The following is a 14,237-nucleotide window of genomic DNA, read 5'->3' on the forward strand; positions in this document are numbered from 1 at the left end:
ATGAATTAAAATTTAAAATTTTACCCCTCTATCAATTAAGTAATGCATAGCAACAATGAGCCAGAAAAAAACTAACTACTTGACTGAGGTAAGAACGATGCTAGAAATTCTAATTCTTAAAGATTAAGAGGGCACAGTGAGAAATTACCCTTGTGCATTGCTGGTGTAAAACAAATTTAGAATTATTTTTCAATTTAAACAACACACAACTTTTCAGCAGGCAAGTGATTCCAGTTTAAGAAATTTATCGGAAATATGACAAATGGTTCTTTACCAAAATATTTGTTACATGTAGGTTGAAAAAGTCAGTAATAAATAATAAATTATAGTAGGTCCATATGGCACAATATCAAACCATCATTAAAAATCTCTTTGACGTACATATTGAAACATCAGAATATGTCAACAATGAAGTAGGTTAATAAATCAGGTTATAAAATGTTTCTGTTTTCTAGAGAAACATAAGACAACAAAACGGGAAAGAAAAACTGAAATTTTATCAGAGGTTATTTCTAGTTAATGAGATTATAGGTGGTTTTTATTTTGTATAAAGGACATAATATTTTGTAATATGTCGATATTCTTATAATTAGAAAAAATAAGTGCCAGATTTAAAAATGTGTTACACTTGATATAAACTAGATTGCTTTTACATAATTTAAAAACAACATTTATCTAGTCAAGCAATTCATTAGCTGGTTACTAGCAGAATGCATTAAGAATACCAAGCAGTTGAATAAATGTAATTCTTTGCTTAACATTTCAGTAGTCTCAGAACTACATTAGCACTGAGTATATATTGAGTACTGATTATTCTAACAGAAGGGTGTGGGGAAAAAAAGATGGGGAAGGAGGGGAGGAATAGTTTCATTTGAAACCAAACAAAAGAGAAACATTTGGTCCAGAAAGAGAGTAAATCCTGGCCCAAACTCTTCCAACATGTGTAGGCCAAGCACTCCAAAAAGAAGGCCTAGTGCTTATCATTTAGTAGCTTGATGGCTCTGAGGATTGCACAGAGCTGCTTCACTTAAAAAAAAATTCCATTAAAATCAGTTCAAAGCAAAAGACACAAACATAGCCTTAGAGGGTCATTTTTCAGGGTTGTGTGTGGAGGGAGGGAACAGGAGTCGCCATTATGGTTAATGAGAGTGGAGCATCTAGACTATATTAAACCCCCTGAGGGTGTAATTTAAAACCACTTTGGCAAAGCATCTCAGAGCCATGAATGAAACCCAGGATTGTTCACATACCTGCTCTTCAAAGGCACTACAAATAGCAGAAAGTAATGTCTTGTATTTTTTTTAAACCATGCCTCATGAAAGATTCACAGAACATCAAATTCCCATGAATTTATAGTTTTTATTTTAAATCTGAGGTGTTATTTCAATTCCATTTTTAAATGAGTAGTTAAAATTGGGTCTAGGTTTTTCTAATTGCTACGTGATATTCATATGAAAATGCCAGAAGTTTATTTAATTAAGTTTAAGCTTCAGTTTTACAAATTTAGGGCTAAAACTCAACAATGTCCTTTACTCAAACCCTAGCTCTTGGCCAATCTTAAAGTCTCAGGATACTGGACAAAAGCATCAATTCTTCCATAATCATCTGGTCTTAATACTCAACAGTCCAGGAGGCAGGTAAAGACAATATCTTTATTTTTATATGAGAAGACAAAACATAGAAGAGTTCAAGTGATTTGACTGAAGTTCCCCAAACGGAATTAAAATCCAGTACTTCAATTCCCTGTCTAAAGCTCACTGGTAGTTTCAACAAGTTCAGGTAGTTCTGCACCTAGAGAGGGTAAGCCAAGCAGAAGGCCCACTGGCATGCAGCATTCTTTCTTGTCCAAAACGCATTCAATGGTGCCACCAACTAGACAGGGAGAGACTCATTCATCTGTTCTTCCTGGATTGAGTTCCATAGTAAGAAAAGGGAAGGTCTGGGTGTGTGGGTGACAACCCAGGAACTGTAATCCAAGAGGTGAGAACCAGAGAGGCATGGATAGGTCAGAGGGAGCCATGAGAAGTTCCGAGAAAGGCCATTTCCAATGGAGACAATAGTTGGTACAAATGCCCAGGTATAGGCACAAACTCATGAAGCAGGGACCAGAATTCCAGGAGGCCAAGGTAAGAACTTTTTTTTTTTTTCTAATTCAAAATATCAGCAACTCAATGTTCTTAATACAAAGAAATAACCTCTTCTTATTTTCAGATTTTAAAAAATCCATGACAGTTGCTACTTGGTGGTGATTGAAGGGTAGAAAAAGCACACAGGGAGTGATAAACAAGGAAATCAAAGAGATTACTGGGCCCAATCCAGGCAAGATTTGGCTGGTGTGGTAGAGATGGTGAGTAGCAGACACAGAACATATTTCTGAGGAAGAGCCTGCACGTGCACTGAAAGGATGTTTTGAAAATGCTGTCAATCATCCATTCTGGCACCATCCCTATGAAGAAGGATCCATAGAAAATGTACCTCCCTATTCTGTAGTATTGGAAATATTTCTGTAATTCCTGAATAATCGTCTATTTTTCCTCCGAAAATATATGCACTTTTCTTCTTTAGTTTAGTGCTAGAAAGTTTCCGACCAACTTTGTCACCAATTTCTAGCAAGTACATAAATGTTTTCTATCTAATGCATGTTAACCTCCATGTGGACCCAGCCTAGTTACCTTTTCTTTCTTATGACCCAGATTTTTAAAATTAATCTAACTATATACATCACAGTCAATCATTTTTTTAAAAAATCTCAGGAAACAGACAAACTAACAGTACCTAAGGACAGTTTTCTTGGTTATTGTGCAAATAATATGTTGGAATAAAGGTTTCAAAAAAGGATTAGTCAGACAGCTTTATAATGAGTATGTTATATGAGACAACATATATGCACGAGAAGTCAAGAAGACAGGCCCATAAAAACTTGACTAAACTGAAGATATAGCTTAAAGAGTTGCTCTAGATTTCTTGGCTAAGGCAAGACAGTAGCAAATACAATCTTGGGAAATCAAAGATCAACAACTGATGAGATACCACACCCTTCTGTTAATTTCTCTCAGCTGAGAAATAACTGGCTCCATCAGCCTGGCTGTAATGCACATGGAAATCTAAGAAAACTGCTTGATGGGTCAGGCAGAGGTCTGAGTCATGCTCAGACCTCTTGTCTCTTGTCTCATTCAAAAAAGGCCACTTGGGAATGATAAATATTATGCCTTCAAGTCTAGTGTCTATACATGTGGATAGGTGTATAAAAACCCTAAGTTCAACATGAGACCTTAACTCAATCATATCTCAAAGATCCTTTCCCAAATAAGGTACCAGTCACAGGTTCCAAGGGTTAAGACATGGACTTGTATTCTGGGAGTGTAACCATTCAACCCACCACAGGAATGACAGCAGTAAATGAAAACAGGGACTGATAGGGTAATGCTTGGTGGCCAGGAACAGATGGAAGAACTCATGTATAAACCTTATAAATAATTGTGATAACTTTGGCTTTGAGAATGGTAAGGAGCCTGTGGTAGAGAGAGTGTGGGACCTAACTAGAGAATTGCCAAGGACTTAACATGTTTAATAGGTCACTATGACTGCTAGTATGCAAAAAAGTTCCAGTAGCACTTAATCCTTGGAATGGTACTTTACTGCCTTAAAAGCATGCCAAACTAAGATTTTAATTAGAAACGGATGTTAGAAGAATCTGGCAAATAGTAGTCCTTCAGAGTATATCTGTTGAATAAACAAATGAAAGTTCCTTTACCTAAATATCTCATTTTGAACCCAAATTAAATTATCCCATAAATATTTATTTACCATCTACTCTGTTCAGGATTCCATTCCTAAGAGTTAAAACAATCAAATCACACACTGCTATGTAACATGATATTGAGGGATAAACCACTTTTTTCTTTAGGATATATGTCATGGCTTTGTGCAAACAAAGACTGAAGAATTTCAACTCCGTGAGGCAAAGATGTGCCGCTGTTGTATTCTTTGCCATCACTTTTCTAACCAGGTTATGTTGAATCTCTTTCTGTCCCCTTAGCAATATCTTGGGAAGAATCTAAAGTTTTGGAGCCATTTTCCATAATTATAATTCTATCCAGTTTAAATTTCTAGTCTCAGATTAAAATTGCTTGTCCTCCCTAACATAAGCTTGAGGTATATATTTAACCATTTAGAGTTATCATTTTCTCCTCCTTGTTGAGGCTAAGCTATACCAGTGTTAGATGACCAGTTACCTCAGACACTGTGTCTATCAATAAGTGAAAGGCTGGTGTTCCTGACCTAGTACCCATTATATGTACTGGGCTCCCTTACAAATATAGGTGGTCTCTGCATGGTTGAGTTGATAGATATGTTTTGCCCCCCAGGAATGAATTCACATTCCAACCACCCTATTCATCTCTGAGGATCCATTCACAAAAGGACAGTCATGTCTCTATTTATAATTCTGCCAGTGGCCTATGACCCAAGTCCCTCTCTGCATAGGCCAGAACCTCACTTGGCTCTGTCTTTCTGAGTAGGCTTATGACATCCATAATCCAGGGCTACTTTGCATTCATGGTCCTTTATAGGAACTAACAGGGACCTATATTTGTGTGCTCCCTCCAGGGGGTAGAAAAGTTGTTTCCATCTATTTCTAGGAAAAGTCCTCCTTGAAGCTTTTTTGTCCTTCTACTACTGACCTCTCCAACAAGTTACTCACTTCACCCTATATTCAGAAACACACAAATGAGAAGAGACCCCTGTCGTATACCCGTATACAACCCCAAACTCCACAGAGCAAATAAGAAGCTGTTATAGTTTAAATATGAGGCATCCCCCAAAAGCTCATGTGTGAGATGATAAAAGGATTTTCAGTGATAAGATGATTAGATTAAAAGAGGCACAAACTAATCAGTGAATTAATCCACTGATGTGGATTAACTGGGGTGGTAGTGACTATAGGCATATGAGTCACTGGAGTGTGCCTTTGGGGTTTATATCTTGTCCCTGGTGGGTACAGGGCTCTCTCTGCTTCCTTGTTGCCATGTTCTGAGTTGCTTTTCTCTGCCAGGCCCTTCTGCCTCACTTGAAGCCCAGAGCTAGAGAGTTGGCCAACCATGGGCTGACCCTCTAAAACCATGAGCCCAAATAAACTTTTCTTCCTCAGTTGTTCTTTTCAAGTGTTTTGATCATAGCAACACAAAAGGTGACTAAGACAAACTCTCTAAGAGCACTTGTGTGTCCTGCACACTCACTGGATGGCAGTGCCATCACCAGCAGCATCCATCCAGGGAACAAGATGCCAGCCTCCTTTTATTGAAATTACCCCCATTGGGCCTTGGAGCCCTCTTCCACATGTGACTTTTGGGGGCAGGAAGGAGCGATTGCTCCAGATGAGAAAAGAGAGCATTGTGGCATTTCCCATTCCAAACATCTTTCTTTGTCCTCATCCATTCTGCCCTCATGTGGTTTGAGAGCGCAGAGGTGAGCTTCAGTGAGGTGAGTCCGGCCTCCCTGCTGCCTCTTTGTACAGTAGGTGTGGGAAGTGTGTGTCCCCAACTGCTGCCAGCCTTCCTACTGAGGCCCTGGTTGCTTATTTCAAGTAATATGAAGTCTTCCTCAACATCTGTCACACTCCTCAGTTTCATGATTGCAGATATGGGTCCATGAGAAAGAGGTTTCTAGGGAACATGTGGTCCCTCAACAGGACAAAAAATAGCAACTAGTCTTCTAGATGTCTGTTTGTGAAGTACTCTAGGAAAAGATTTTCAGGGAATTCCTGTTGATTTGTTTTTATCATGACCCAGCTTATTTAAGAACTATTAAAGCAAGCATATTTGGTGAAAGGAAGGGCATCATGGTTGACTTTTTAAATATTAGCATTGAGCAGATAAATCTTAGTTCTAACCAATCTCTTGAATTGGAAATAAATCTTGAAGATGAAAATAATTTCTTGATAAGTACAACCTATTTAAAAATCTACTACAAAGCAGAAAAATTAGAGAGCCAGATGAATTTTGCCCTTCTTAGACTCCTTTTACCTCAGAGCAAATTATACTGCTACAGGCTAAAGTACCTGGCCCCACACAGGTGGCACCAGAGTTAAGCTCACACCTTACAGACTCTCAGAAGTCACAAAAGTTAGTTATATTCTTAAATGGTAAAGATGATTATGAAAAAATAACAAAGCCACTCACATCAAAATGCCTGTGAAACATGTAAATGAAGGAGAATACATTTAGAAAAATATTATACTAGGAAGTGGGACAAATGGGAAAGGTTTCAGATGTGGGGAATGGCTCCTCAGATACCTAAGCCATGATACATGAAGGTCTGCAGCACATGGGAAGCCAACAAACAATGCAAAGAGAATCAAAAGTCCTGGGTCAAGTCAGGACTCCTGTGAACTGGGGCCAGATAGCTTTTCCTTCTAAACTGCTCGTTGATCACTAAGGAAAAAACAATAAAAAAAGATTCCAAAAATGCAGTGCAGGTCATAGCATATCTTAATTCATTTACTTAAAATGTCATTTTAATGTAAGATATTAATGCATGAATATGTACATATTTTCCACAACCACTGCCACCATTGCTGTGTGTGTGAGCGCACATACACACACGAGAAAGGCAGAGGACATTGTCTCAGGACCCTTGTGCTACTGGGGGGCTTCGCCTACAATGAGAGGAAGATGGCCATTGGAAGCAGTTCTGTTGCTTTTATTCACCAGGAAAGCTCCAACTGTGCTGGACTCAATGATGTTAATGAACAAACAGCCCACTGGATCCCAGCGACATAACGATAGCCTCCCCCATCAGTCTTCATCTCCAGGGCTGTGACTGAGTGTGTGCTTTGGCATGGCCATCCCGGCTTTAAAATAGTGAAGTACTTCAGTATTTATTGCCCCTTGAATGCTGCTCACTCACCATCTCTTTGTCTCCTCCCTGGGGACACTCCAGATCGCCCCACCATGCAGAAATTAATAGGCTTCTGTCTGGCACAGCAGTGAGCTTCCAGGAACTACCGCTGACATTGGTCAGTGCTATGTGTCATTCTAATTGTTGCATATAAAAATAACTCCCCTGCCTTAGACACAGCCACCCACATCCTAATCCTCAACTGTGGTACATATAAGCCAAACCAAAGATTCCTGAAATACATTCAAAGCCTGTGGTAGAAATCCCAGGAAAATAATTTAGAGTACAAAGCCAGTTCAGATATCTAGTACTGCAGAAATCTTAGGGCAACAGCGATTTAGGACTTGTGCCCAAAAGCTATTTGCAAATTTATAGTTATTTTTTTCAGTCAATTAGCTTGAGGAAGGAAATGAAAGCTAAGTAAATAAATTAGATCATTAATTTGCAATAAATATAAATTAATTATGCTAATTTTAAGAGTTGAACATATATAGATTATGTACATATAATAAATAACACATAAGGAATATACATAAGATTCTATTAGGAGAAAGCCATCTTGATTCAGTACATTGTAGAAAATCCATGTATATTCACCAAATAGATTTTAACAGTTTTGATGTGTGTATGAAAATATAGGATAAACATTAACTGCCTCTGATGTTCTAGCAAATCTATTTTCATTCCAAATGGAAATTAGAATATATTTTGCATTATTTGAGTTAATTACGTGACATTTCTTATGAATAATGATGTATTATTCCATTCATTACTTCTAATTATGCTTCTTTACAAGTGTAAAACTGGCAACACCATCACCAGCCTTTTCCTGTTCCTTACAATCTGATGACTTGCATGAAAAGCAGGTCAGAAATATGCCTAGAATGTAGCGAACAGAGTTCCATCATTGTTAACCAGCAAGATTTAAAACTGCCTGAGAAAATTGCATGTGAAAAATCAATAGAAATGGGCAGATTTCCCCATTACAGGATACCTGTGTTAGCAATCAGTGTGAGAAATGTTCAAAGTGTTATTTTGAACATGTAATTATTATCATAGCATTTGCTAGAGCTGGAGACAGACAACATCCTTGGTATTCTCCTCCCCTGTATACACAATCTTTAACACACTTATGTATAGATTGGCCGCTTACAAAGGTATCCTTTTCTGGTTGGTAAAATGATTCTATAGACTTTGTGCAATTCTGAGACATGTACCAGCTGATAACCCTGATTGGGAAAAAAACAAACAAACAAAAAAGAAGTAGTAGTTGTTGAATTTTCCTCTTGTAATGCATAACCAGGTCAGGCCTGCCCAATCCACCCACTCACAGCAGTGTCTAAAACTTTGAGGTAAATTCTATTATGGAGAAGAGGTCAAGGTCAAGAAAAGATCAAAACTAGGACATTAAGCAACAGGGGCTAGGTGAACCACAAAGCCACCACACATACCTGTATCCTCGCCAGAGAGCAGGCAGCAAGGAGACAGGAATGTTGAGAGGGACAGTAGAGAGAACAGGACATAGCTTACATGAGGGATAGAGACCAATAGGGACATGCTTGGGCACACTATATCATGGATAAATTACCTTCATTGGAAGGGTCCAAGGCAAGGAGCATGAAGTCCATACACTTTTCTCTATACAATTTCAAATCATCCTTGCAAACATACAGAAATATCCATTTCTCTTTCCCTTGTGGCATCTATAAGTCACACCCTGCTGACCCCCAGCACAGCCTGAGAATCATCCTCAACACTGTTAGCTCACTACCAACTAATGAGCTGGCATTTGGGATAAAAAGCATTTGTTTCCTACACAGGAAATCTCTCAGATCAACATCAAGAAGGATGAAAGGTCACACAATGATTATCTTACAATGGGGACTGACTGGATCCTCTCCAGCATATCCTAGACACTGAAAACAGAGGTTGATCAACTCAGAGACTGATGAAAGCATCCACTTCCTTTGTTCTTGCTGACAAATGTCAGGGAAAGCTGGTTATAGCTGGGCACATGTATGCTAATAGCCCAGGGTAGGTAGGTGTCTGGAAATCTTTTCCAAAGAGGGAGGGAAAAAAAAAAAAAAAGATCTACCTGAGCAATCTCTGCTACATTCATATCTTTCAACACAACTTTTCAAAAGAAGAAAAAAATATGACCATATGACCACAAATAAACCTATGTGCCCACTACAGCTCAGGCCAAAGGCAGCAAGTTCACCTTCAAACATCTCTACCCAAGTATTTAAGCTAGCTGATATACACAGGGCAGAGTTAAGACATGTGCTTAGGGCAATTTTAAGAGAACAACTCTATCTTTAGCAATAAGTATATAAAATAGTACTTGTGCTTTTTTTATTTGTACAGGAGGGTTTTAAAAGAAACATTTTTGAGAAATGACAGATCATCAGATCACTAATAACTGTGGTTTCCTGAACAATTAAAGGAATTCACAAGATTGCAATCCACTCGGGAAGTGACAAATGTTTCTGATTTTTATGGAAGGACTGAAAGGGCACTTTTATCTATTTCATAAGAACCCTTGTTAAGTAATGATGTAATTTTTGTTAGTTTTTTACTTATTTCAGGAATACTAAATATAGTAATGATCTGAAAATAGAAAACATTTCACTGCATATTTGCAAAGGTAAAATTTTGTATGAAGAGACATTTGTCAGAGTTTCCTGTTTTATCTATTAAGGTTGGTTCTTCCAGCTCAGGTTCCATTGTCCCAAACTCTGTTTCTAATGCATCAGCAGAAATGTCCTCTAAGTTACCTCATCTTATTCTTCACAAACACACTTTGTAAGCTTGCCCTCCATGCATCATACTAACAATATTTGGCCCTGATAACATTTTATGTATGATGCTCCTGTTTGGACAAATCTGCTTTTTTTAATAACTGATTCAATAAACTGTTGACAAATGGTTTGTTTAATATAGTACAGCCAGCAGCAAGGTTTGTCTCTGTCATGACACACCACATTCAATCCATCTGCAAACGCTGCCATGTCCCCCTTATGTTAGAGCACCTTTTGCCATTCTGAATAGCAATCCAAAGATCAATAAGCTGTCTGCTGAAAACTATGGGACATAACAAATGAATCATTTTATTTACAATAAAAGCCCCAGTCCCCAAATGGATTCTACTCATGTTCAAATTCACTTTTCATGCTCAACTCGAGAGGAGAGGTAGATGCAGCGTAGTACAGGAAGAGGGGCGTAAGGAATAGTATGAACCACAATGGTTCAAATTTATTTAAACCATGAACAATAGCTGGGGTACAGCAATACACACGAACACAGCATTCGCTGCAAAATCCTGGAGATGCCCTCTCCAAAATGATGCTGTTCTCTCACCAAGAAACCCTGAAAAAGCATTTTCCAGTAACAAGAAATTAATGGATTAAGAAATTCTGACATATTCTTCTAGAGTGTTGCATCACAGAGGCCAAAGCATATTCAATGGGCTTTAAACACTGTTGGCAAGAAACAGAATGTTTGCATTAGGTGAGGACCAGGAGGGACTGAAGTGGCTTTTTTTAGAATTAAAAAAAAAAAAAAAAAACCACACACACAGTCTCATTTAAAAAGCATATCTTCGGCCCCTGATCTGACAGTTCCTTTCCTACTCCAAAAGCTATTAAAAAAAAAAAAAAGCCAGGGAGCAAAGTCATAAGAGAAATGGAGTGGGTAGCAAAATGTTAGCAAGGACACAAGTTCAAAGATAAATAACATTTCCAAGTCTCTCATGAATGGCACACTCCCCAAAGGTCGCCTAAATATCATTAAGTAGAAAAAAAATCCAGAATACAAGACGAAATGGTCTACTTTACATGAAGATGCCAAAATACTGTCGTTAAAATACAAACTTGTCCACTGACAAATTAACATGCAGAGAGAAATGGAAAAGCATCTTTTTCTATCTGCCATCAATTAATTCACTGCTTTTACACTTAACTCAGTACATGGATAACACATAACTGTAAAAACAGAGTTGTAACTGACAAAGGATGAAGTTTGGAAAATATGGTTTGGTCATAATAATAAAAAAATATAAATCTAAAAAAAAAATCAAATAACAAGACTGGGCTTTGGGCATGGGAATACGAAAAAGGGATCTTAGCAGACCTTTACTCTCCCATGCCATGAACTAAACAGTATAATATGTTCCTGATGTTCATAGTTTCCCTTTGAATTCAGTCACTGTTGTACTTTGTGATGCTAAGACAAAAGAGTTGTACAAAAGTAGGTCCCTATGGGTTGGAGTTGTAGCTCAGTGGTGTGAGGCACTGGGTTCGATCCTAGCATCACATAAAACAAATAAAGGCATTGAGTCCATATACAACTAAAAAAATTAAAGGAAAAAGAATAGGTCCTACCCGCAGGAAGGAATAATTCTGTGCAAAAACAAAAGAATGCACAGTTCTGACATGAGGCAGAGTAGCAAAGTTTTGAATTAATCACCATGTTAGCAAGGAACCAAGCATCACAATGAGGAAGCCATATATCTTACCTAACAGGGAAGAATAATTATGAACACGCCTCACTTAAAAAAGCAAGGAGAATCTAGAGGTAAAGAGTAGCAGAGGAAACTATGGTCAAGTATAACACATTTTTAGGAAATAGCTAGAAAGAAGGGAAATTGGCTCTAGACAATAAAAGGCTTTAAGAACCAGGCCAAGGAGTGAGGACTTTTTCTTCACAAAAACAGAGACTCATTACTTATTTTCTAGCAAGGGAACAGAAGAGTAATATGATCAGAGTTGTGGTTCAGAGTAGGGTGGAGGCTAAATGGGAGGAGCCCAGAGAGAGGGAGTTGCTAAAATCCAGATGACCCTCACCAAAGAGCTAGAAGGCAGGCTGGATAGAATGCCAGGGGAAGATAAAAGCCCACTCTGGACTTCTCCCATTCATTTTATGAAGTGTTAGTGAGCAGACCTATCCACAGTTTCAATTCCCCCCAAATCTCAGAACAAAAGACTGGCTTTCTGCAAGCAAATGAGTATCTTATTAAGATGCTTCTCATAGTTATAACCAAACAGAGTTTACAAAGGTAAAGTGAAATAAAAAATTCCAAAATCTTCACATAAAAAGGATCATCTGAATATATTGTCTACTGGCCCCAAGACCATTTTCAACACTGTAGATGTGAAATAGCCTTTCAGAGTGCACTGATTACAGAAATGTTCTGGCTGTCATTGTTCCTGTCCTCAGAAACACTGGGCACTTCTTGCAAACAAACCAATATGAAGAGACTTCACATAACATTATTTACCAGTTTATTGATTGATCATGATTTTTGTAAATCCACAAAACTTAATTAATTAAAGTTTGGATTCAGGGAATTTGGAAGTCTATCATATAATCACAATTATCTTTTGTTACATGTTTTTCTATCTGTCCCTTTTTTTAATGGCTTATAATGATTAGGAAGGAAAGTTATTCATAAAGGTAGGTACTTTGAACATATATAATAATATAAATCATAACTGAAAAAAATCTTGGCATATCTGGGTTTTCAGAATTCATTCATTTCCAAGTCAAATCACATCTTAGTACAGAAAATATTATCTTAAAATATGACATTTGATTCTTATTATACTCTGCATAACAAAGAAAACAATTTTTGAATAGCCACTATAAAATTCACATGTACACAATCATAAGCAATACTTTTTAAAAAAACACCTTTTAGTTGTAGATGGAAATACCTCTATTTTATTTATTTATTTTGATGTGGTACTGAGATTGAACCCAGTGCCCCACACCTGCTAGGCAAATGCTCTACCACTGAGCCACAACTTCAGCCCAAGCAATATTTTGAACAACATAAAAATAGCTCCCCTGAGTGTTTCACCAATTCCTACAACTCCCACTGCAAACTAGAGTAAAGCTCCTAGTAGTCCACAGGGGAAAGAAAAGTCCTTCAAAGGAAATAAAACAACTCTACCACCAGCAACACTAGACAATGGTCTAGAAGCCAGGTCTTCTCCCAGGAGAAAATGCCGTTTCTGATCACAATAGGAAAAACAATTTTCTTAAGTATGTATACATGTATGAATTTAATTAAAACTCACAATATGAATGACCTGTAAGAGGTAATGAAACAAAGATTCAAATTCTCATGTAATCCCTTAATTCCACATCACAAAGTTGCAATCCAATTTCTAACCTACCATTAAAATTCACAATGGATAAAACGAACATGAAGTGCCCATGATATTCATTGGGCCAATTTTAGAAACACCTATTTATTTACCCAGCTACGATAGTGAAAAGGTCAAGCAAAAATTCACCTCCAAAGCCACAGTTGCTAAGCAACTCTTCTCACAAGTTCTGCAACACTGATCAAGCATATTACTGGTGCCACCAACTGGATTCAAAGAGACGTGAATAACATCTTACCTGGTCTCTCCAAAGTGGGAGGGAGGTGGATCCCTTGCTTACCTTGGGTGGACAGTCATTGAAGGCCAAGCCTGCATCCGTTTGGTTGCATACCTTTTTATTTCACCCTCTTACAAGAAAAGGATACGTCCTGGTACGACCGGTTTCCTATTCACGAGAGCAAAGGACAGCTCCGTTTTGAGAAACACCACAGAGGGCTTGATAAGATGCTGGCCAAATCTGAATGACATTTCCTTACACTTGAGGTCTGAAAGAAGACAATTTAGAAAATGGACATTAATAAAAGTCAAATAAGAAATTCGGTTCATGTACCACTTTAAAGAAAGCAAATTCCATTACTAAAGATTCTTGGTTGTAAAGAGGATGCCATTTAAACTGTCTGCCATTTAATATCCACCCAGTTGAATTCCAGGTAAGTCCTCCCTAAACACTCCATTGTCCTTACTATGTTGCCTAGATTTGAGAGTGTTTTCAAGCCAAAGCTTGCACCTGATGACAAAACAGCCATTCACTCTTAAATCCTTCTGCTCTGCAGGTTGCCACCTCAAATCCAACAGGTCCAATTTGTCAAGTACTTATTTTTACCCCAACCATTTTTGTCATCTTTGCTAAGCTGAAATTTTTCATTGTTAAATATTGACTACAAACCTTCTAATTCTTAAATGTTTCTCTCAAATGTTTTTTATCTTTGTTTATATAAAAGCAATTTTGAACCTGTACAAACACTGTCTGACCTTGCCTACAATTACAAAACACACAAGCACTCCCAGAGAACTATTCCAGCATATTTTCTGAAATTAAAAAGAATGAAGGAACAAAACAGTTTGAGACGGGAATACTTCTTTCTGGTTGGGTTGACCCAGAGCCTGGATGTAGTAAGGTACACAAATTGTTTCTTTTTTCTTTTTTCTTTCTTTCTTTCTTTTTTTTTT

At 37.7% G+C, this 14,237-nt stretch overlaps 1 protein-coding gene across 13 annotated transcripts in view; it reads right to left on the reverse strand.

Annotated features, from left to right (window-relative positions):
• Fhit (fragile histidine triad diadenosine triphosphatase) overlaps positions 1-14,237 on the reverse strand; it is a 1,420,772-nt gene that overhangs the window by 752,203 nt on the left and 654,332 nt on the right. For all 13 annotated transcript variants that reach the window (XM_048801196.1, XM_048801195.1, XM_048801197.1 and 10 more), the window contains one exon: positions 13,433-13,552. In XM_048801196.1, the coding sequence (XP_048657153.1) occupies positions 13,433-13,535 (103 nt within the window). In that variant the 5' untranslated portion in view covers positions 13,536-13,552. The remainder of the gene's footprint in view (positions 1-13,432; positions 13,553-14,237) is intronic.

The sequence above is a fragment of the Marmota marmota genome, unplaced genomic scaffold (genome assembly GCF_001458135.2).
Source record: "Marmota marmota marmota unplaced genomic scaffold, marMar, whole genome shotgun sequence".
Classification (NCBI taxonomy): domain Eukaryota; kingdom Metazoa; phylum Chordata; class Mammalia; order Rodentia; family Sciuridae; genus Marmota; species Marmota marmota.